The sequence below is a fragment of the Podarcis cretensis genome (genome assembly GCF_951804945.1).
Source record: "Podarcis cretensis genome assembly, chromosome: 13".
NCBI classification, from domain to species: domain Eukaryota; kingdom Metazoa; phylum Chordata; class Lepidosauria; order Squamata; family Lacertidae; genus Podarcis; species Podarcis cretensis.
The window spans coordinates 4782560-4806035 of NC_137182.1; the positions used below are offsets into that span (position 1 = coordinate 4782560).

The 23476-nt window shown below is 42.7% G+C and overlaps 1 protein-coding gene across 4 annotated transcripts in view; it reads right to left on the reverse strand.

Annotated features, from left to right (window-relative positions):
* The window catches only part of TEX10 (testis expressed 10), a 50943-nt gene that overhangs the window by 18156 nt on the left and 9311 nt on the right, over positions 1-23476 (reverse strand). For all 4 annotated transcript variants that reach the window (XM_079949406.1, XM_079949405.1, XM_079949404.1 and 1 more), the window contains exons 7-11: positions 20206-20341; positions 16826-17001; positions 14249-14426; positions 9525-9613; positions 5895-6028 (exon numbers count right to left, since the gene is read on the reverse strand). In XM_079949406.1, the coding sequence (XP_079805532.1) occupies positions 5895-6028; positions 9525-9613; positions 14249-14426; positions 16826-17001; positions 20206-20341 (713 nt within the window). The remainder of the gene's footprint in view (positions 1-5894; positions 6029-9524; positions 9614-14248; positions 14427-16825; positions 17002-20205; positions 20342-23476) is intronic.

The window sequence follows — 23476 nt, forward strand, 5'->3', positions numbered from 1 at the left end:
AGATGCTATACTCCTATTGATGCAGCCCAGAATTGCATTGGCTTTTTTAGCTGCCGCGTCACACTGTTGGCTCATGTCAAGTTTGTGGTCAACCAAGACTCCTAGATCCTTTTCACATGTACTGCTCTCAAGCCAGGTGTCACCCATCTTGTATTTGTGCCTCTCATTTTTTTTGCCCAAGTGCAATACTTTACATTTCTCCCTGTTAAAATTCATCTTGTTTGTTTTGGCCCAGTTCTCTAATCTGTCAAGGTCATTTTGAAATGTGATCCTGTCCTCTGGGGTGTTAGCCACCCCTCCCAGTTTGGTGTCATCTGCAAATTTGATCAGGATGCCCTTGAGTCCATCATCCAAGTCGTTGATAAAGATGTTGAATAAGACCGGGCCCAAGACAGAACCCTGTGGCACCCCACTAGTCACTCTTCTCCAGGATGAAGAGGAACCATTGATGAGCACCCTTTGGGTTCGGTCAGTCAGCCAGTTACAAATCCACTGAGTGGTAGCATAGTCAAGACCGCATTTTACCAGCTTCTTTACAAGAATATCATGGGGCACCTTGTCAAATGCCTTGCTGAAATCAAGGTAGGCTACATCCACTGCGTTCCCTTCATCTACCAGGGTTGTAATTCTGTCAAAAAACGAGATCAGGTTAGTCTGACATGACTTATTTTTCAGAAATCCATGCTGACTATTGGTGATCACAGCATTCCTTTCTAGGTGCTCACAGACTGTTTGCTTAATGATCTGCCCCAGAATCTTCCCTGGTATTGATGTCAGACTGACTGGGCGGTAATTATTTGGGTCCTCTCTTTTCCCCTTTTTGAAAATAGGGACAACATTTACCCTCCTCCAGTCTGCCGGGACTTCGCCTGTTCTCCAGGAATTCTCAAAGATGACTGCCAGTGGTTCTGAGATCACATCTGCCAGTTCTTTTAATACTCTTGGATGCAGTTCATCTGGCCCTGGAGACTTGAATACATCTAGACTAGCCAAGTATTCTTGTACTATCTCCTTAGTTATTCTGGGCTGTGTTTCCTCTGCTGAATCATTTGCTCCAAATTCTTCAGGTCGGGCATTGTTTTCTTTATCGGAGAAGACTGAGGCAAAGAAGGCATTGAGGAGTTCAGCCCTTTCTGTGTCCCCTGTTTGCATTTCACCATCTTCTCCTCTGAGTGACCCCACTGTTTCTTTGTTTTTCCTTTTGCTACGAACATACCCATAAAAGCCTTTTTTGTTGCTTTTAACCTCTCTAGCAAGCCTGAGTTCATTCTGTGCTTTAGCTTTTCTGACTTTGTGTCTACACATGCTGGCTATTTGATTGAATTCCTCTTTGGTGGTTTCCCCCCTTTTCCATTTTTTGTACACATCCTTTTTTAATCTTAACTCAGTTAAAAGTTCTTTAGATAGCCACCATGGCTTCTTTAGGCACCTTCCATGTTTCCGTCTCATTGGTATTGCCTGAAGTTGTGCTTTTACTATCTCCCTCTTAACAAACTCCCAGCCATCATGAACTCCCTTTCCTTTTAGTATTACTGTCCATGGGATCTCACCCAGCACTTCCCTAAGTTTTATGAAGTCGGCTTTCCTAAAGTCAAGAAATTGAGTCCTAGTATGCTTGGCTGCTCCTTTCCGCTGTATAGTAAACTTCAGAAGAGCATGATCACTCGCGCCTAATGATCCTTCCACTTCTACCCCACTAACCAGGTCATCAACATTGGTTAGGACCAGATCTAAAATGGCTGTTCCTCTTGTTGCTTCTCCCACTTTCTGGACAACGAAGTTGTCTGCAAGGCCAGTGAGGAATCTGTTTGACCTTATGCTCTTGGCTGAGTTTGACATCCAGCAAATATCCGGGTAATTGAAGTCCCCCATTACTACTATCTCCCTTCCTTTTGCATGCTTGGCCATCTGTTCCAGGAAGGCATCATCTATGTCCTCTGTTTGGCTTGGGGATCTATAGTAAACTCCCACAATGAGGTCACTGTTATTATTCTCTCCCTTAATTCTGACCCAAATGCTCTCACTTTGGCTTTGAGGTTCTAAATCTTGGATCTCTTCACAGGTATACACATCCCTGACATATAACACCACTCCTCCTCCTTTCTTGTCTGGTCTGTTTCTCTGAAATAGATTGTATCCCTCCATTATTACATTCCAATCATGGGACTTATCCCACCAGGTTTCAGTGATGCCTATTATGTCATATTTAAGTTTGCTGTACCAAGAGTTCAAGCTCATCTTGTTTATTTCCCATGCTTTGCGCATTAGTGTACAGACATTGAAGTCCATTAATCATTCCCCCGTGTCTCTTATTTAAGGATTTTTTCCTCCCACCACTAGGTCTGCGTGCTGTTTGCTCCATTTGGTCTATGACATTTGGATGATCATCTTCATCAATTGATAGACTCCTACCTTCAGGAGCACTGTCTCCCTCCCCCACATTAGTCAGTTTAAAGCCCTCCTGATGAGGTTTCTGAGATTTTTGGCAAAAACATTCCTCCCAACCATTGTGAGGTGCAGCCCATCGCTTGCCAGAAGTCCATCTTCAAGAAACTGCAGTCCGTGATCTAAGAATCCAAACCGTTCCTGTTTACACCATTTGCGAAGCCAGCTGTTCACTTCCACTATTTTTCCCTCTCTCCCTGGGCCACGTCGTTCAACTGGGAGGACAGATGAGATGACAATTTGTGCATTTAATTGCTTCAATTTCCTGCCCAGAGCCTCATAGTCCCTTTTGATCTTCTGGAGGCTATTGCTTGCAGTGTCATTGGTTCCCACATGAACCAAGAGGAAGGGGTATTTGTCAGTGGGTTTTATGATTCCTTGCAGTCGTTCAGTTACATCTTGGATCTTAGCCCCGGGGAGACAGCACACTTCCCGAGACATCTTGTCAGGCCCACAGATCACTGCTTCTGTTCCCCTCAGTAGGGAATCCCCTATCACCACTACACGCCTCCTCTTAGGTCTGGTCGGGGTTCTTCCATGAGCTGTCCATTCCAAGGTCGCCTGCACATTCCCTAAGGACTGACTTTGCTGCTCGTCTTCATATACCTGATCGACTGTAATGAGGGAGAGATCCTCAAATGGAGTCTGCTCTTCGTCTTCCATTCTAGGGGAGAGGACCTCAAAGCGATTGTGTATTTCTAAACAATCAGAGTGAACCCTGGGCCTCCTACTTCTTTGAGTCACGTTTCTCCATATATCTGGCTCCTGTCTTGGTGAACTAGCCTCCTTCTCAGGGGAGTCCCCTGTCTCCTCCTTGGTGGAGACGGTGTGCTCTGTTGCTTCCAAGAAGAGCTCCAGCTCTCTAATTCTTTGGAGCGTAGCCACACGTTCCTCCAGTTGCTGGACTTTGTCTTCTAAGAGGGCAATCAACATGCAATTGCTGCAGGTAAAGCTGCCTGCAACCTTTGGCAAGATGGCAAACATTGTGCAGGAACCGCAGGCGACTGCAGCTGTTCCCTCACCCTCCATCTTGAGAACGTGTCGTTGGGGCTGGCTACAGCGGTCCTCCATCATAAAAAGCGTGCAGACAGGACAAATAACTCCCCGCCCCCCCAAAAAAACCTAGGTCTCCCCCAACAAACGTTTGAGACTAGCTCCCCTAAATCTAAAAGATGGATCAAATTGCGCACGCCGCTAGGCTGCCCTGCAAGCTCTGATAAGCTCCTCCCACAGCTAATCACCTGCCTCAACAGAAACCCTGCCCCCTCTGACCTTTGCACAGGGAGAGCAGCTAATCAGCCACAAGAAACACACACAGGAGAAAACCCTTTTTGCTCCTTCTTCAGCTGCTGCCCTGCAAGCTCTGATAAGCTCCTCCCACAGCTAATCACCTACCTCAACAGAAACCCTGCCCCCTCTGACCTTTGCACATGGATATTGACAATTAAAACAGTAGGGCGAGCGAAAGACTCACAACTCTCTTTGCCTAAAAGAACTCTCCTGAATATTCCCAAATCACCCAGTAATAAAATTAAATGCCTGGCTAGTCTGGACTTGCTCAAATGAAGAATGCTGTAATGACAATATTTTTTAACATAATCTGCCCCAAATGAGCCTGTATTTCTCACTGTCATCTTAAACAACATGGCCTTATATGCAACTTTTATATTTCCCCCTATATATTTCCCCCTATATTAAACTTTCCCCCCAAATGTTATTCTTTTGGCTTTTATTCATTGACTCAAGAGTATCTTCCCTTCTGGAGCTCAGGTGCTTAGCCAAGATGCTAAAAAGCATCTTCTGAAAGCTCAAAGCTCTGGGAACAATGCCCAGAGTATTTCAGATACACAGAGATAACTGTTCAGGGGATTGTGGATTGCTTGAAAACACAAATAACATCACATAAAAGCATTGCTATTTTTATTCTGAAAGAACATACAAAGTAAAATTTGCACCACTGTGTCTAAGGGATCCAGCCAGACAGCCTTACGATCTTCCTACAACTGGTTGGCAATGTCTCACATGAGCAGTTCTAAAAACGCAAAGAACTGCTTGATTCGGACCCAATATTTTTATTTACTTCTGTTTCCATAAATATCCTGCAGGCTCAATGGACTGATACAGCTTCAAGAAAGCTATATGTAACTTTACTCCACACAAAGGTGCATCTTTGTGATAACTTACCATTGTAACTTCTTTTGCTGTTACACATACTGACTGTGTCACCGTGCCCTGTCACTTTTATTTTCAGTCTTTATTCAGCAAAAATTTTAAGAAAAGTAATTTCTTACCAAATATCCCGCAGATCACGTACGTAAAGTGCATGAATCATCTAAGCTTACATTCCAGGTGGCAAAGACTCCAAAATATGGATAGTTACACTGTAGTGTAATCAACGCCTTAATGTGTTTGTAAAGTACACTTATTTTCATTTCCTACTTCAAAAAGGAAACATGAAATAGGCTGTTTTTCACCTTGCTCCTCAAACTGACCACAACAGCAAAGCAAAAGCAATGCTATCTAAGCTGTGAGAAGATGGCAATGCTGACAGTGCAAAATCAAAACTAGGGCCCATTCCCCATTCTGCATCCAATGCCAGCTTTCTAACAGAAGAGACACCCCTAAGCACAATTCAACAGTATGCACTTCTGCTCAGAAGGCAGGGCCAGAAGATGTGACAATGCTTCCTGGGGAACAGTCCAGCAAGATGGAACTCTCGCTCAGCTACTGGAGAACGGCTGTGCAAAATCAAAACTAGGGTCCTATGAGTTTGAGCCCAGAACTAGCAGCAGCACAGGAGCATCAAGTGAATCCACCTCAAGGACAGGAGGAGGAGGAGGAGAAGGAGTTTGGATTTGATATCCCGCCTTTCACTCCCTTTAAGGAGTCTCAAAGCGGCTAACATTCTCCTTTCCCTTCCTCCCCCACAACAAACACTCTGTGAGGTGAGTGGGGCTGAGAGACTTCAAAGAAGTGTGACTAGCCCAAGGTCACCCAGCAGCTGCATGTGGAGGAGCAAGGAAGCAAACCCAGTTCACCAGATTACAAGTCCACCGCTCTTAACCACTACACCACACTGACTCTCTTGCCGAGTTCCTAGGGGACACCAATGGCCAGCAAACCTTTCAATACACCCTGATGTGAAGAGGGCGTGCAGCCACCATAAATTGCAGAAAAAAAGGAACGACTCTAGCTGGGCTGTCTATGCCTGCTATTGAGGAACCACTTATTCTGAGGCTGATCTTAGGCTTTAGTGAGACTGTAATGAAACCACTGATATTCAGCTTTAGCCAATACACTGGCATCCTTTTTCTCTCATGAGCAAAGTAGTCAGGGAATAACATATAATTTTTTTTACTCCCTACAGAACATTTACCACCAATACTGAGCCTACAGACATGCCAGCCTAAGATATTTTAAGTCTGAATTCTCCGTGTGGACAGTCTTACCTCTGTCATTGCCCAGTGATATGAAAACTGATCCAGATCTGTCAAGTAGATCTGGACCGGGGAGAGCTGTGTTTGGCTTATGTGTGGCCTCCCTCTGATGCTCTGCAGGTTAGTCAGCTCTTCTCGGGAGAAGCCTGGAAAAAGTTGAGAGAGAAGCCCATTAGTAGCAGACCCCAGAGGGAATTGCCATTCTGCTATTTTCCATCTATAACAAAAAAATACTGGTTAACAACTCATTAAAAACATTTTATCCCACAGTTCATATTTGCGAAGTATAAAGGGAAATATACAAGACCTGCGGTCAAAATAAGAAAGATACTTAAACATGCAAACAAACAAATCTTCAAACATAATGAGGAAAGTATGCTAGCAGTATTACACCCTGGACACGATCCAAGTTAAGCACTTACAATCTCCATTAGTTTCCATGAGACAGCATTAAGTATGTGCTTACAATCGCATAGATTTCCATGGCATAATTTAGTAAATAATTAGCTTTAGCCAATCCTTAGAATGACTGGGATAACTACTGCTTAAGTTCTTGCTGGTAGCTTATGCCAGGCAAGTAGAATTGTTGTTCCACATCCCACTTCTTGAGCAGCTGAGCTTCCCATGCTTTGAAGCATTCTTGTTTCAAAAGCAGTTCATCATTTGGCTACTGCTTAGGAAGAGCTTTGTAGGGTTTATGGGACGAGTTTCATGTGTCTTTGCATCCTACCCCTATCTCTGAGGGCCTGGGTGTTATTAAAAACTAGGGGAAATTACTTAACTGAGCCAACTATTCATTACTAATGCTCAGTTTTAATGACTCACTCTCATGTTTTGCCATTTTAAAGACAAGTCTGGTCTCACTATAAAACTCTGCGAGTCTTAGCCACAACTAATCAGAAGAAAATACTGCTGAATTCAACAGGGCGATTACTACTAGGTAAGTGGATTCACAACCAGACTTCTTAACAATCAGGTTTTAATAGTGAATTACCGTATTTTTCGCTCTATAACACGCACCTGACCATAACACGCACATCGTTTTTAGAGGAGGAAAACAAGGGAAAAAACATTCTGAATGAAACAGTGGATGTATCATTTTTGTGCTTCATGCTGTGGCCACAGACATGTGATCTGATGGTGAATTTGGGCTGACCCAATGCAAAGATCCTGAGAATCCCTGTGGATCCATGCTTTGTAACCACGTTTTTGCACCATTGCAGCCCCAGGCAAGAGTGGGTGCGTGATTTTTGGGGGGCAGGCTGTAACCATGGACATGCTATGTGATCTGATGGTGAATTTGGGGTGACTGAATGCAAAGATCCTGAGGATCCATGTAGATCCATGCTTTTAAACCACGTTTTTGGACCATTGCAGCCCCAGGCAACAGTGGGTGTGTGGTTTTGGGGGGGCAGGCTGTAGCCATGGACATGTTATGTGATCTGATGGTGAATTTGGGCTGACCCAATGCAAAGATCCTGAGGATCCATGTAGATCCATGCTTTTTAACCACGTTTTTGCACCATTGCAGCCCCAGGCAACAGTGGGTGCGTGATTTTGGGGGGGCAGGCTGTAGCCATGGACATGCTATGTGATCTGATGGTGAATTTGGGCTGACCCAATGCAAAGATCCTTAGGATCCATGTGGATCCATGCTTTTTAACCACATTTTTGCACCATTGCAGCCCCAGGCAACAGTGGGTGCGTGATTTTGGGGGGGCAGGCTGTAGCCATGGACATGCTATGTGATCTGATGGTGAATTTGGGCTGACCCAATGCAAAGGTCCTGAGGATCCATGTGGATCCATGCTTTTTAACCACATTTTAAGTGGGGAGGGAAGGAAAAACACAGAAGGGACAAGGAGCAGGAGAGGGGTGTGCAGAGAAGCAGCTGGCTAAGAATGCAGGAGAGGGGTAGGGAGGAAAGGAAGGCAAAAGTTTTCCCTCACCTACCCACCCAAGCCAGCCAGCTCGCGCGCGCGCGCGCTCTCTCTCTCTCTCTCTCTCTCCCTCCCTTCTGCATGTTTTCAGCTTTCCCCTCTGCTTGCCTGGAGGGGAGGGTCTTTCCCTGCTCTTTGTTCCGTTTGAGCAAACACAGCAAGGAAACAGAGGTGGGTGGGCAGTAAGACCCTGAGGCAGAATGCCGGAAAGCAGCCGCTTCCTCTTTTCAAGTTTCCCTTCTAGGAGACGCGCGGTTTGATTTTTGCCTGCTTTTTTTTGCCTCCCCTCGCACCAATTGGCTCCAGGGACCACACATTCACTCAATAACATGCACAGACATTTCCCCTTCCTTTTTAGGAGAAAAAATCTGCATGTTATAGAAGGAAAAATACGGTAAGCTGAAATTAGAAACAATACTAAGTGGTAGAGAAACATAAACCTTCAAACAGATCTAATGCTAACCTCTATCAGTGGTTTAGGGTTTTTTTTAAAGTGTTTCGTATTTGAAGCTTTATACAAAAAGATTGTGATTGTGTTGTGGCTGCACATTAATATTTGTATTGTAGATTATGAAGGTCTGAAGCAAGCCAGGGAACAGAGTGATTAAGAGAAAGATATTAATAATACTGGCATACAAGGGCATGAGAAGAATTACTTGGGCAGTACAGGATTTTGGACACACAAGAAAGAGGATCAAGGACTGATGAGGCTGTCTGGTAGCAAGGGAAGTTTAAGAATGGAGGGGATGCTGGAAACAAAAATAAATTTACTATGACCTTCAGGAGCTACTGGTCCTCTGTCTCCATAATCCAACCAGCTTTTATACATCTGCAACACTGGTGTACAGAACCATACTGGTGGCAGTTATTTGGGAAGTTCTGGAATACTGCTGAGCTTAGTTATAGTTCTAGAATACTGCTAGAATCCTGCTGAAACAGTGGACTCACCACTACAGTGGTGCCCCGCAAGACGAACGCCTCGCAAGACGGAAAACCCGCTAGACGAAAGGGTTTTCCGTTTTGGAGGCGCTTCGCAAAACGAATTTCCCTATGGGCTTGCTTCGCAAGACGGAAATGTCTTGCGAGTTCCTGCGGGGTTTTTTCCCTTTTCCCGCCCTTTTCCTAAGCCCTAAGCCGCTTATCAGCTGATCCACTGATAAGCCGCTTATCAGCTGATCCGCTAAAAGCCGCTAAACCGCTAATAGCGCTAATCCGCTAAGCTGTCAATGGGCTTGCTTCGCAAGACGAAAAAACCGCTATACGAAGAGCCTCACGGAATGGATTAATTTCGTCTTGCGAGGCACCACTGTATTTTAAAATCGAAACTTTACTGGGAGGTAATTGGGAGAACAGAGCAAAAGGATACCCGCCTGGTCTTGTGGAAATAAAACATCTCAAAAGGTCTTAAAACAGAAAACAATGCCAGGCAGCTGCAGTGGTGCCCGCAGAGAAACTCCCCAGTGAAAAAATGAAGGCAACTGAAATCTGACAGCTGGTAGGTGAATAAAGCAATCACAGACGTGCTTGATCACTCCTAATAATCGCTTCTTAAATTCTCGCTTTTATGTTGATGATTAGCCATTGTTTCTATAAGGCATTACAGGATGTTTGCCTTCAATCTACTTAACGCAACATTTTTCCTAAATGAAATTCAACAAAATTATGCTGAAATTAAAAAAAAAAAATTAAATTCACAGATTACCTGTAAGAGTTGAAAACAAGAAGCTGAAGTAATCCAGATCAGTCACTGAGTTGCCTTGCACTGGGTACTTCCATCCCACAAAAGAGGATCTATTAAATTTTTTTAAAAGGAAGAGTTATTAGGATACATGAAAATTCAAGTCCAAACGAGATGTGATGGTAGGGGAAGGGCAGAACCGTTCCACACATGCCTGTCATCTCACAGTCCTTTTCCCTCACCCAACCGCTAAATATCCAAAATATGCCTGGCTCAGGTGGTGGAACACTGAAGATATAAGCAGGAAAGCAGGTCTTGTAACTTTTTTCAGGTGTTTACTAGGTTTTGTTTTCTACAAAATGAAAGTAAAAATCTAAGTTGGAAAGAATGCAAAAAGCGAGCAAGGAATATTTATATGAATACGTTTTCAAAGCATCCAACCCATTCTTAATAACCTCAAATTGTAAAAGTGTTTTTAAAGCATAAATAAGGGTTAACAACAATTATATGCATTCTTGAATGAAACGTGAACATCTGAGCTTTCATTGTATGATTGTGAACCAGGGGAGAAAAAGATGAAATCGTGTTGGCAGTTATTCAAAAATTTCTTTAAAAGTCAGGAGGGTAAATGAGCTCAAAATATTTTTCTAAATTATACTAAATCTATACCACAGTATATGGACTCTTCTTGATCAAGAAGGAACTAAAAGGTATGCCAAAACCAGCATCTAAAGAGAAAGTTATGAAAATACACAGGTCCCACTATCCAAACACTCATTCTGCAAAAATCCACTTATCCAAACACGAGGAATTAGTACCCAAACTTTGCTATACACACTGCAGAATCAAATATTCAAAGAGTTGGACAACTGTGCAGTACTAAAACAAATAGACAGCCTTACTTTTCTTGTGTTTTGCTGGTCTATGGCAGCCATTTCACCAGAAACCAAGGTGGGGCCAAAATTCCATGGCCAAGACCGCATTAGAAATTTCCCCATAGAAATCAATGGAAACCGTTGACTGGTTATGTGAACACTTGCCCACCAAACTATTTCCTAAGAACGCAGGAAATGTGTTTGGATAGCAAGACCTGCATGCAAAATTTTGCCAAGTATCCACTGGCTCATCTCAAGGAACTGCAGATTGTGTCTGAAGACAATATTTAATAAAGGTGGCACTGTGGGTTAAACCACAGAGCCTAGGGCTCGCCGATCAGAAGGTCGGCGGTTCGAATCCCTGCAACAGGGTGAGCTCCCATTGCTTGGTCCCTGCTCCTGCCAACCTAGCAGTTCGAAAGCACATCAAAGTGCAAGTAGATAAACAGGTACTGCTCCGGCGGGAAGGTAAATGACGTTTCCGTGCACTGCTCTGGTTCGCCAGAAGCGGCTTAGTCATGCTGGCCACATGACCCGGAAGCTGTACGCCGGCTCCCTCAGCCAGTAAAGCAAGATGAGTGCCGCAACCCCAGAGTCGGCCACGACTGGACCTAATGGTCAGGGGTCCCTTTACCTTTACTTTTATGCCACCTACTGCTTGCTAACACTTGCTAAAAATCATGAATTTTATCCAACACCTAGTTAAAACCTCATCCATGACCCTTTGTAACGCTAATAATAACATTCAGCAATGTGATTATGACTTCAAAATCATCCTAAAAGGTGTCACTTCTTACTTTACAATAGAGATTATATCAACGTCAGTGAAATACTGTTTCATTAACTATGAGCTGCAGTGTATCATGTTTGTGCTGCAATGCTATGTAAATATATGGTGTGTCAAATGTTCAGATTACCTGCATAAAGATAAAATACAAACTTTCCCCCAGATCTTCTCACTAACTGCTTGGATCCACTTGAATAAAGTATCCAGATTATAATTTTGACACTTAAACACTGCCTAAACTTAATTCTAAACAAATATTTTGCACATAGCAATGTAAAAAACCCAATGGCAATAGCAGCTACGCAGTAGAAGAATCTATTATTCTATTTCAAATTGCTTAAAAAGCATGAAAAATATGAAGGATGAGGTTTAGAATAAGAGTAACATACATCTCCATTCAACCAGTCTGTTTACACAGTAGACACACAGCGCCATCTAGTGACGTTAACCTCCATCTGCTGAAAAGGATTGGAAAGATGTGCCTGAATACACTGTTCCCTTGTTAATTATGCTGTTTTAAATGTGCATTTTATAATTTACTTCCTTCAGTAATGTTTTCTTTTGAGATGTTTAAGATTTTGTTGTTGTTAACTTTGCTGCGTTAAATAGGCATTCTGCAGCTGACCTCCTTTGTAATGTTTTATTTTGAAATCTTCAAGATAATATTTTACTTTCCTGTTAATTATGTTGCTTTGAATGTATAATTTACATTTGACTTTATTCAGTAATGGTTTGTTCTGGATTGTTTTATTTGATATTTTAATGGGTTGTAAGTCACTATTGTGATTTTTTCCTAAACATTTAAAGCGGTATAGAAATGAAATGAAATGAAATGAAATGAAATGAAATGAACAACAACAGTAGCAGCTCCCGTAGAACCAACCCCCTGCTGAAAACAGGGCCTGCATCTGATGGCCAATTTAAACTGTGGTGAATGCAAGCCCTGCAAGTTAGGATCACACAGCTTGCAGTAGCCCCTCCCCACTCTGCCCAATGCCAGCCCTGCTGCTTTCCAAAGGGTGCAGATTCACCTGATGTCACAGGTAGATGACCTGCCAAAAATGGCCTGTGGAAGAATGACCAATGTTGGATCAGATTTGATGGATGAAAGTGGTTCTCCCCCTTGAGTATATATAGCTTAGACAGGGGTCAGCAAATTTTTTCAGCAGGGGGCTGGTCCACTGTCCCTCAGACCTTGTGGGGGGCAAGACCATATTTTGAAAAAATAATAATAAACAAATTCCTATGCCCCACAAATAACCCAGAGATGCATTTTAAATAAAAGCACACGTTCTACTCATGTAAAAACACGCTGATTCCTGGAAAGTCCGCAGGCCGGATTGAGAAGGTGATTGGGCCAGATCCGGCCCCCGGGCCTTAGTTTGCCTACCCACGGCTTAGCAGCAATTTTACTTCCTTTGTATGAAGAGCCAGTGAACTTTCCATCTTTGAAAACATCATTATTTCACCAAACAAAATGAGGGCCAAATAAAAATACCACTTTTTATTATGTTTTATGAAGAACAGTATGACAATTCTTTCTTCCAAACATGTCTTTAATCAGCGGCTATCTTATTCCTACAATATATTTGTAAAAGAAAAATAACCAGATGTTCCAGATTAAGGTGCTTCTGTTGTTTTCTACCTGGGAGAGGTCAGCTCTGTGCACAGAAATGAATCTACAAGGAGGTTTTTAGGCCACTTCCTCTGGAACATTCAAATAAAGTCCCAGGGTATAGTCTGAAAGTATAGAAGGCCACTATCCTCCTGAAGCTAAGCAGCTCCAGGGATGGTCAGTGCCTGAGGGGATGGGAGAGCCACATGTCTGTCACCTTGGATTCCATGGTGAAGAAATGCAGGGTGGAGATGTAATGAAATCACAGAAAGCAACCGCTAAGCTCTACCACGGGAAAACGTTGTGGTGTGGTTTCTTTTATTTCAAATACTTATAATTCACTTTTCACCAAATGGTCTCAGGGCAGGAACAATGAAGTTAAGGTAAAAAACTGTGCATATTCCTCCAAGGTACTAACCACAATGATCTGAGTCTATTTTAACTGTAAACATATCTGGCTCCTGAAGAGGACTCAATGTTGAAACGTGTTTGCTCTTTCATTATTAACATTCATATTTATATGTTTCAATGGGGAATTGGCCTCTATAAAACTGCAGTTTAATCATTTTTATATTTTGTTAATAACATTTCATTTTGTAATGTATTATTTGAAAAAACAGATTGCTTCAGTAACTCCTTTTTTTTAGAAACAGTATTTTGTCAGAGATAAGATTGTATTTTAAGCCTTCTAGGGTAGGGAATGCAAGTTTATTAAAACCACAATTAACAATATTTCAAAAGTAAAGCAGGCAACACAGAATCCATAATCAATCCAAGTAAAAAAACGTTTTCAATCAGCAACTCCCCCCCCCCCCCCAAAGTATGGGTAAAGACACGATGCCTGAATGACGGGCGCCCTTGGGACAGATTAACAACTAGCCTAAACCCACAGCAAAATTGCCAGCTTGCAAGATCTCCATGGGAGGGAGAGAACACTCCTGTCATCATTCCTCGGGAGCTTGCAAGAAGAGGAGTAATAGCATTTAGGCACAGTCAATGCTGTCCGTCACAACAGATTGCCTTTAAGAGCATGCCATTTTGCTGTGAGGCACATAGCAGCAGCACGACTGTCAAAGTGCCCGTGGTGTATCTTTCCTTTCGCTGGGACAGCAAGAGCCTGCTCCTTATATCATTTCCTCTCCAACTTCTTTTCCCCACAAAGAACCTCCATCCCTATTTTTCAACTGCATTTCAGTGTTTGAATATATCCCCCCTCTAATTCGCTTCTTCCTTCCTTATGCAACTGACCCGTTTCATCTATTTTCCTGATGCTTCACTGTTGTCTCCTCCATTTCCCATCCACAGCAGCTCCCCTCTTTCCCTCACAATGGTTTCCCCACATCCTTACTTCATGTGAATGCACCTTCAAAATTACATTGACAAATTATTGTTTGAGAAGATGCAACACTAAGCTTCTCCTTCAATATTCAAATTTGCTCATGAAAAAACTAAAACTGGCTAGGTTGCTTACCTCATACGCACTATCCCGATAAGAGTAGTCGATAACTTTACCGATAGTTTTCCCATAATGCAGCAGCGACTGAGAGACGAAAGCAGATTGCCTGGTAAATGTGGCAAAAAATAGACCAGCTGGACTAAGCGTTGTTGGGATTCTTCTGGCAAAATAGCGACAGCACCATCTAGTGGATCTGAAAAAAAAAAAAGAATCAGCAGCTAACATCATCTGAAAACCTCAAAATGGGGTGCTTTTTCAGCTGGCAGAAGTTTCCGTGTTCCACTCTAAACTACTGTAAAGGAGAAACTGGTTGCATTACCACAAGAGAACTGGGCCAAAACAAACAAGATGAATTTTAACAGGGAGAAATGTAAAGTATTGCACTTGGGCAAAAAAAATGAGAGGCACAAATACAAGATGGGTGACACCTGGCTTGAGAGCAGTACATGTGAAAAGGATCTAGGAGTCTTGGTTGACCACAAACTTGACATGAGCCAACAGTGTGACACGGCAGCTAAAAAAGCCAATGCAATTCTGGGCTGCATCAATAGGAGCATAGCATCTAGATCAAGGGAAGTAATAGTGCCACTGTATTCTGCTCTGGTCAGACCTCACCTGGAGTACTGTGTCCAGTTCTGGGCACCACAGTTCAAGAAGGACACTGACAAACTGGAACGTGTCCAGAGGAGGGCAACCAAAATGGTCAAAGGCCTGGAAACGATGCCTTATGAGGAACGGCTAAGGGAGCTGGGCATGTTTAGCCTGGGGAAGAGGAGGTTAAGGGGTGATATGATAGCCATGTTCAAATATATAAAAGGATGTCACATAGAGGAGGGAGAAAGGTTGTTTTCTGCTGCTCCAGAGAAGCGGACACGGAGCAATGGCTCCAAACTACAAGAAAGAAGATTCCACCTAAACATTAGGAAGAACTTCCTGACAGTAAGAGCTGTTCGACAGTGGAATTTGCTGCCAAGGAGTGTGGTGGAGTCTCCTTCTTTGGAGGTCTTTAAGCAGAGGCTTGACAACCATATGTCAGGAGTGCTCTGATGGTGTTTCCTGCTTGGCAGGGGGTTGGACTCGATGGCCCTTGTGGTCTCTTCCAACTCTATGATTCTATTCTATTCTATTCTAAGAGCCACATCAGGAAATCCCAGAGCAAGAGCAGGCTGAAATTTCACCTGCTGTGGAGAAAGAGGGTGGGCTGTGTAACTGCACAGGGGCCACTCAAGAGAACCACACCTACCGCTAGGCAATCCTACCCACTTCTTCATGGTGTGTGCCATCCCACACACAAAGAGCCAAGGCAGGTGATACCAAGGCAGTAACAGATTCAGCATTGTCCACCCCAAAGAAGCTATCTCCTCGAGCCCAGATTCCTATCACACAAGGGCCAATCAACGTGCCAAGCTGCATAGTTCAGGGACAGAGATTCCTCTCAGAAAGCTATGGGGAAATGCGACGGCGGTTGGCAGGTGACAGGAACTAGCAGGAAAAAGACTGAGTGGGCAGCAGCAGCAGCAGTCCCTTGGGGGGCCTTGATAAAAGATGAAAAGACCAGAGTCACAATGGCACCCACTGGAAACAGAACAGAATGAAAATGAACACCAGTGTACAAGTCAGAAGAGCAGCTGAGAGAGAAAGGAATGGAGGGAAGGCTCTGCTTGATGCTCCCACTGCAGATTTCAAAAAGGACCTGAGAGAAGCAGGAGCCCTTCTGAGTGTGTCCATGGGGCGGGGCGTAGGGTCCCACCCAAACTCGTTAACTTAGCTCTAGGAAGTTCTGGGTGCTGCTTGTGCACAGAGCCCAGGAAGAAGGCACACCAGCTAAAAATGAATGATGCCAAAGAACTATTCAATTTTCTTCAAAGAACAACTCAATTATGTAGGTTCATTCGTCACCCCAGATCCAGCCAGCATCTTCAAATGGAGAGTGAAAAGCACATGTTTCTTCCTTTGCACCTACCCAATCCTTCACTTGAAACAAATTTATCAAATTCTTGCTCACTTTCCAGAATTTTTTCCATAATACAATTGAGAGATGGTTACAGGATTCCAATTGACAAGTGTGAAATCAGGAAATCTGAGGGGCATTTAACACGGTGTAACTAAAGCCACCAGAGACCTGAAGCTGGATCACACCAAAGGCCCATGTAGTTGAGCACAACAGCACACTAAGGGCATTAAAATATGGCTGGTTTCTTTTCAGTTCTTTTCTTAATGAATTCTAGCATGAAATCCACCTTTTCCACGCATTGCAATGGAGCAAAATTGATTTAAAAAAAGAAACTACTTTTTTGTAAGCAGCTTTGGAAGGGCTTTGCCTGGGAAAGTACATATAATTTTTTAAAATAATGAAATATATATGTGGATAGCATTTTCTCCAGATTTCTTCTTTCCACAAAACTAATTTGGCACATGTACTTCTCACTTCCAAAGAACACTACAGCTCCTGTGATAGCTTACCATAATATGAAGGAAGCAGCCTATTATTATGAGAAGAGAAACCAAAAAATACTCATCATCTGGGATTCCTCAGAAACCAAGAGTCTTTATTCCCTATTGCTAATTTAAGAAGTTCGGCAAAGGAGGTACCGTAAATTCGAGGAGCAGCAGCTTGCAAACTTTGCAGGATTTCTTTGTTTGCCCGGGATGCAGCCGAATAAATAGTACCAATCAACTGGTCCGAAAGCTCGGCGTTTCTCAAACCAAGAAGAACAAGTTGTTGAGGTAGACCAGCCAGCCAACGAGTTAATACTTTGCTCCTGCTTCTAGTATGTGCAAGGGAGAAAAAGGCAAGGGGAAGGTAATACGTGTTAGGATATCGTTTCAGAGAATGGGAAACTTGGTTTTGAAAAGGAGGAACCCCTCCACCCCAATTCATCAGCCCATTTTCACATGGCAAATTTTGGCAGGGATTTCCTCAATGGAAGAGAGTGTCAAACTGTTTCTCAAGGTACTCACTGACAGTTTCCCTCTGTGTTTTTTAATTGTACAATGTGTTTTTACTGTGGCCTAAGTTGATTTATTGCATTTATTTATTGCATGATGGCAGCCCCCACTCTTTCTCCCCCAAGTGTCTCTGGAATGATGCTGAATTGCAGGACAATTTTGTTTTATGGACATTTGGGGTGCTGGGGGGGGGGCAGGCAGTAGTAGCTGATGGCCAGTTGCTACCGTGAGGGATCCTGCCCCCCTTGAGACAACACAAGTACGATATAAAGGAAACGAAAAAGCAAAACCCACTGCCAGTCTACTGCCACTTGCAAACAGTAAGAAGCATCTGGAAACATTGAGAACCACCATCCATCCCCTCTCAAGCTAGAAGGTTCAAAAAAAGAACTGGCTCTATTTAAGTACATATGATTTACACATCCCATAAGTGTTCAAGGCTGATCATATCATATATAAACAAATAAAATTACAATTCAAGCCTTCAGCATACCTTTATTTTTAGTATTCCCACCCAATTCCTATCCCTACTTCTGGAGTGTTCTGTTCTGCACTGCCACACTTTTGACCCAGTCAGCTGCCAGAAATCATTTATTAACGTTACGCAGGCACCCACATTATACTGTTTCAGACACCTGCTTTTTATTTTTAAAAATTAGCAAGCTTATCCAGACATATAATTTAGTTAGCTATGGATGGCGGCTAACAGATTGAGGTTGAATCCTGACAAGACAGAAGTACTGTTTCTGGGGGACAGGAGGCGGGCAGGTGTGGAGGATTCCCTGGTCCTGAATGGGGTAACTGTGCCCCTGAAGGACCAGGTGCGCAGCCTGGGAGTCATTTTGGACTCACAGCTGTCCATGGAGGCACAGGTCAAATCTGTGTCCAGGGCAGCTGTTTACCAGCTCCATCTGGTACGTAGGCTGAGACCCTATCTGCCTGCGGACTGTCTCGCCAGAGTGGTGCATGCTCTGGTTATCTCCCGCTTGGACTACTGCAATGCACTCTACGTGGGGCTACCTTTGAAGGTGACTCGGAAACTACAACTAATCCAGAATGCGGCAGCTAGACTGGTGACTGGGAGCGGCCGCCGAGACCATATAACACCGGTCTTGAAAGACCTACATTGGCTCCCAGTATGTTTCCGAGCACAATTCAAAGTGTTGGTGCTGACCTTTAAAGCCCTAAACGGCCTCGGTCCAGTATACCTGAAGGAGCGTCTCCACCCCCATCATTCTGCCCGGACGCTGAGGTCCAGCGCCGAGGGCCTTCTGGCGGTTCCCTCATTGCGAGAAGCAAAGCTACAGGGAACCAGGCAGAGGGCCTTCTCGGTAGTGGCGCCCACCCTGTGGAACGCCCTTCCAGCAGATGTCAAAGCGATAAATAACTACCTGACATTCAGAAGACATCTTAAGGCAGCCCTGTTCAGGGAAGTTTTTAACGTGTGATTTTACTGTATTTTTGGTTTTTATGGAAGCCGCCCAGAGTGGCTGGGAAGGCCCAGCCAGATGGGCGGGATATAAATAATAAATAATAATAATAATAATTATTATTATTATTATGATGATGATGATGTACAGTCATACCTCTGGTTATGTAAACTTCGGGATGTGCGCATGGCAAACTTGGAAGTATTTCACTGGGTTTCACCGCACGTGCATGCGCAGAAGCGGTCCTCAGGTTGCGGAAACCTGAGGATCTGACCGGATTGGGATCGGAACGGATCCCGTCCACAACCAGAAGTACCACTGTATACCTATTTTTAAATTCCGCTGATTTCATTTGTGTTATCATTGATAATTGTTTTATGTATGCCACCTTAGGAATTTTTTTATTTAAGCCATTTATATTTTTTCTAAACAACACAATTTTCTGAAGATCATCAGAACATGTGGCTCCTGGAGAAGCAGTCTGTGTAAACAGAACAGGTAGGAGGAAGGAAAGATTTGCATGGGGTTGGGAGAACACCCTACAAGTTGAGTGTCAACAGAGAATGGGAGAAAAACCTTCCTGCATGAGAGCAGAAAGGAGATGGTCTCATCCAGAAGTGGGTGGGCCAAGTTTTCTTGGGGAGCAATGTCAGGGCAGGGGCATTGGGCATCCATTCCCCACGTCTGCCAGGAGGATACCAAGCCCTTCTTCCTCCACAAGGCCACGCTTCAAGAGACTGGTCTCCATCGCCAGCACACAAGCTGATGGACACAGAGCAAAACTCCAGCCCCCCCCCCCCAGCTATGCTGCTGCATCCCCCCCTCCATTCTCCCAGCATGAGTGAATAATGTGAGTGCACGTGAGAGCATGAGTGAATAAACATGGTACACATGTTTTTTGAAAGGAAAAACAAGTGTAACCTCTTTTGTCCCAGTTTGGTGGGATTTTATTGAATACACAAGCCTCTCAAGAAATCTGGGTTAAGCAACAGCTAAATCATTGAATTTTTTTCTTGATGTAATACAGAGCCTTTATGTACAGAAATACAGGTTTTTTTTACTTCTGTAGATGTTTTAAGTCGTGTGCACCACGCTTACTTGTGGACACTCTCCACTTACTTGTTCTTATTAATAATACTAATAATAAATTTTATTTATACCCAGCCCTCCCCGGCCAGAGCCAGGCTCAGGGTGGCTAACACCAATAAAATTTCAATAAAAACATAGTAAGAAAAAAATATTAAAATACAGGTTAAAATGCAATTTAAAATACAGCCTCATTTTAAAAGTCAAAACCATAAGGGGAGGGAAACCAGCTTTATCATTTTTCTTGTGAATGTAACTTTCTTCTTCCTATTATTTATTAAATTTATGTAAAGCCCTTCATCCAAGGTAAACAGGGCAGTTTACAATATAAACATCCATGCCACCCTTGGTTTGGTTTAGTTTTTATGTGTTTGTCTGATAAAGTTCTATTCTGTTATTTGGGTTATATGGACAAATTTTTTATTTTTAAAAAATCAAGATAAAGCCTAGTTTATACTTTAGGAAATTGAACTGAAAGCTGAAATGAAAAATAATATTAATTGTTACCTGTTCGTATGAAGGTTCAACTCTTCCTTCTGATAAACTCTGCTAAAAAAATTCAAAAGCAATGTACGAATAGGGAAAGAAAGGTTTCTTTGCTGGTAAAGAGTATACACGGCTTTCATTAGCGTCTCTGCTGCCACTAAGAGGGAAGACAAATGAAAAATGATGTTTTACCTCCTCTCCATTCTTTGGAACAAGTATTCAGCAATTTCTTGCACCAAAAAACACATCTAAAATGGGTAACTATGAAACTATAGCAAAGGCCAGTTTGGCATCAGATGCAATTGTGTGGATGTTATTGTATATTCATGCTAGAGTGTCTTGACATCTCAATCATAGCTGTTGATGTTTCCCTTTTTTTAAGGGAAATTCCCTTATTCCGAATAGGATTCCTCACAAGAAAAGGGAAAAGTTGACAGCTATGATCTCAATCCACAAATACACCCCCGCCCCGGCACATATATATGTAATTTATTAGTCGTTTTCTTTTTGCCATGGCAACTCAAAGAGATTCCCACTCTTACACACCACATTTTTCTATGTGAAAACCGAGAGTGCTACTAAAAGAAATTAATCATGAAAATGGGACTACTTCTGAATGGCACACATTACATTCTCTTGTCTTGAAGATAAAGAAAGAGTGCCATTGCTGTCTCCCCAACTTGGGGTATGTGAGGAGAGGGAGAGAGAATGAGTTCACCACAGCCCTTAAATCAAGGACTCATCTCCTGCCACACATGCAGGTCTCCCCCTCATAAGCTTTCACTATGAAAATGTACAGTGGTGCCTCGCAAGACGAAATTAATTCGTTCCGCGAGGCTCTTCGTATAGCGGTTTTTTCGTCTTGCGAAGCAAGCCCATTGACAGCTTAGCGGATTAGCGCTATTAGCGGTTTAGCGGCTTTTAGCGATCAGCTGTTAAGCGGCTTATCAGCGGATCAGCTGATAAGCGGCTTAGCGGCTTAGGAAAAGGGGGGGAGGGGAAAAAACCCGCAGGAACTCGCAAGACATTTTCGTCTTGCGAAGCAAGCCCATAGGGAAATTCGTTTTGCGAAGCACCTCCAAAACGGAAAACTCTTTCGTCTAGCGGGTTTTCCGTCTTGCGAGGCATTCGTCTTGCGGGGCACCACTGTACTGTTTTTAACATCTTCATCTGTGTGTGTGTGTGTGTGTCTGGGAAAATACCCATTCGCATTCAATCTCAAATGTGCTAGCCTTCCACTGCTTCTACATAAAAGCCTTTAATCAGTACCACCCTTACCTCGTCTGCCAGCTCCCACTCCAGGCCTGAGAAACCTCTTCCCCACAGCAAGCATCACAAATGCCCACAATCCTTCCATGCCAGTTTGCCCTCTAAAACCCTCCTTACATGCAAAAAGAAAGCGCGCCTTCTCCATCATATATTACGGCCAAGTTCCCTCGTCTGCCACAACACATTTACGTATCTACAGTATACAAGTATTCCTGTACCACAATATGTGTACAAAAACATATAAAAAAGATATTTCTAGATTTGTCTGGCAGGGCAAGAAGCCCAGAATAAAATTTAAGCTATTAACTGATGCAAAGGAAAGGGGGGGATTTGCCCTGCCAGACCTTAAACTTTACTATGAATCAGCAGCATTTTGCTGGTTAAAAGACTGGCTGCTTCTTGAGAACACAGACATCTTAGATTTAGAAGGATTTAACAATGCTTTTGGATGGCACGCATATTTGTGGTACGACAAGGTCAGAGTACATAAAGGATTTAAAAACCATATTGTCAGGAAAGCATTGTTTAATGTTTGGATAAGATACAAAGATTTATTGGAAAATAAAACTCCAAGGTGGTTGTCACCAATGGAAGCGAAAGCTTTTAAAAGACTCAATATGGAGTCCAAATGGCCAAAATATTGGGAAATTTTGGAACAAGAGGGAGATAAATTGAAATTGCAGAGTTTTGAGAAACTAAAAAACAAAGTGCGAGACTGGCTTCATTATTATCAGATAATGGAGGCATACAAATTGGACAAGAAAATTGGATTCCAGGTGGAAAAATCGAAATTAGAAACAGAACTGTTAGAACCTAAAACTAAGATTTTGTCAAAGATGTATAACTTGCTGCTGAAATGGAATACTCATGATGAAACGGTGAAGTCTATCATGATTAAATGGGCACAGGATGTTGGACATAATATTATGTTTGCTGACTGGGAACAGTTATGGACCACCGGTATGAAATTTATGGCATGTAATGCCTTAAGAGAGAATATTATGAAAATGATTTACAGGTGGTACATGACCCCAGTCAAGCTTGCAAAAATTTATCATTTGCCCGATAATAAATGTTGGAAATGTAAAGAGACTGAAGGTACATTCTTTCACCTTTGGTGGACGTGCCCAAGGATTAAGGCTTTCTGGGAAATTATTTATAATGAATTGAAAAAGGTATTTAAATATACCTTCTTGAAGAAACCAGAGGCCTTTCTCCTGGGCATGGTTGGCCAATTGGTGCCAAAGAAGGACAGAATTTTTTTTATGTACGCGACAACAGCAGAAAGAATACTTATTGCAAAATATTGGAAGACACAAGATTTACCCACTCTGGAAGAATGGCAGATGAAGATGATCGACTATATGGGATTGGCAGAAATGACCGGCAGAATCCGAGACCAGGGAGAAGAGTCGTGGAAGAAGATTGGAAGAAGTTTAAAGACTATTTGCAGAAATATTGTAAAATTAATGAATGTTAGAATGATGTTGGACAGAAATTAAGTGGTTTCCAGCTGTAATGCTTAAGAGATATGGAAAATAAGGTTTTGAAATAAGTAAAAACTAATGGTGAGGATTTGCTGAATTAATAATTTGAACTGGAATATAAGAAAGGGAGGTATGAGGAGGTCTGGAAAATAAGTTAAAAGAAAATAAGTAATTGGAAATTATAAGTGTTTTTAGTTGTTTTTGTCTTTGCATTTTTGTATTTTTGTTGTTTCCTTTTTTTTTGTTTTACATTGTATTATTTTTGAAAATTTCAATAAATATCTTATTTTTTAAAAAACCATATAAAAACCTTTGAAAACAGAATTACACTGACTGGCTAGTGAAAAGGGTTCAAGCAGCTGCCGAAAAGGCCTGTTGGCATAAAAGTGTATAGTCTTCCACTTTTTGCCTGCAAATATTGGCAAACTGAAAATTTGATCATTTGCAGTTCACCTTCCTCAATACAGTGTGCCACTCTAAGCAGCTGAGTTTCTAGCTAGGGAGCGGGAGGGAAGATGGTGCTCCTTTGCCCCCTA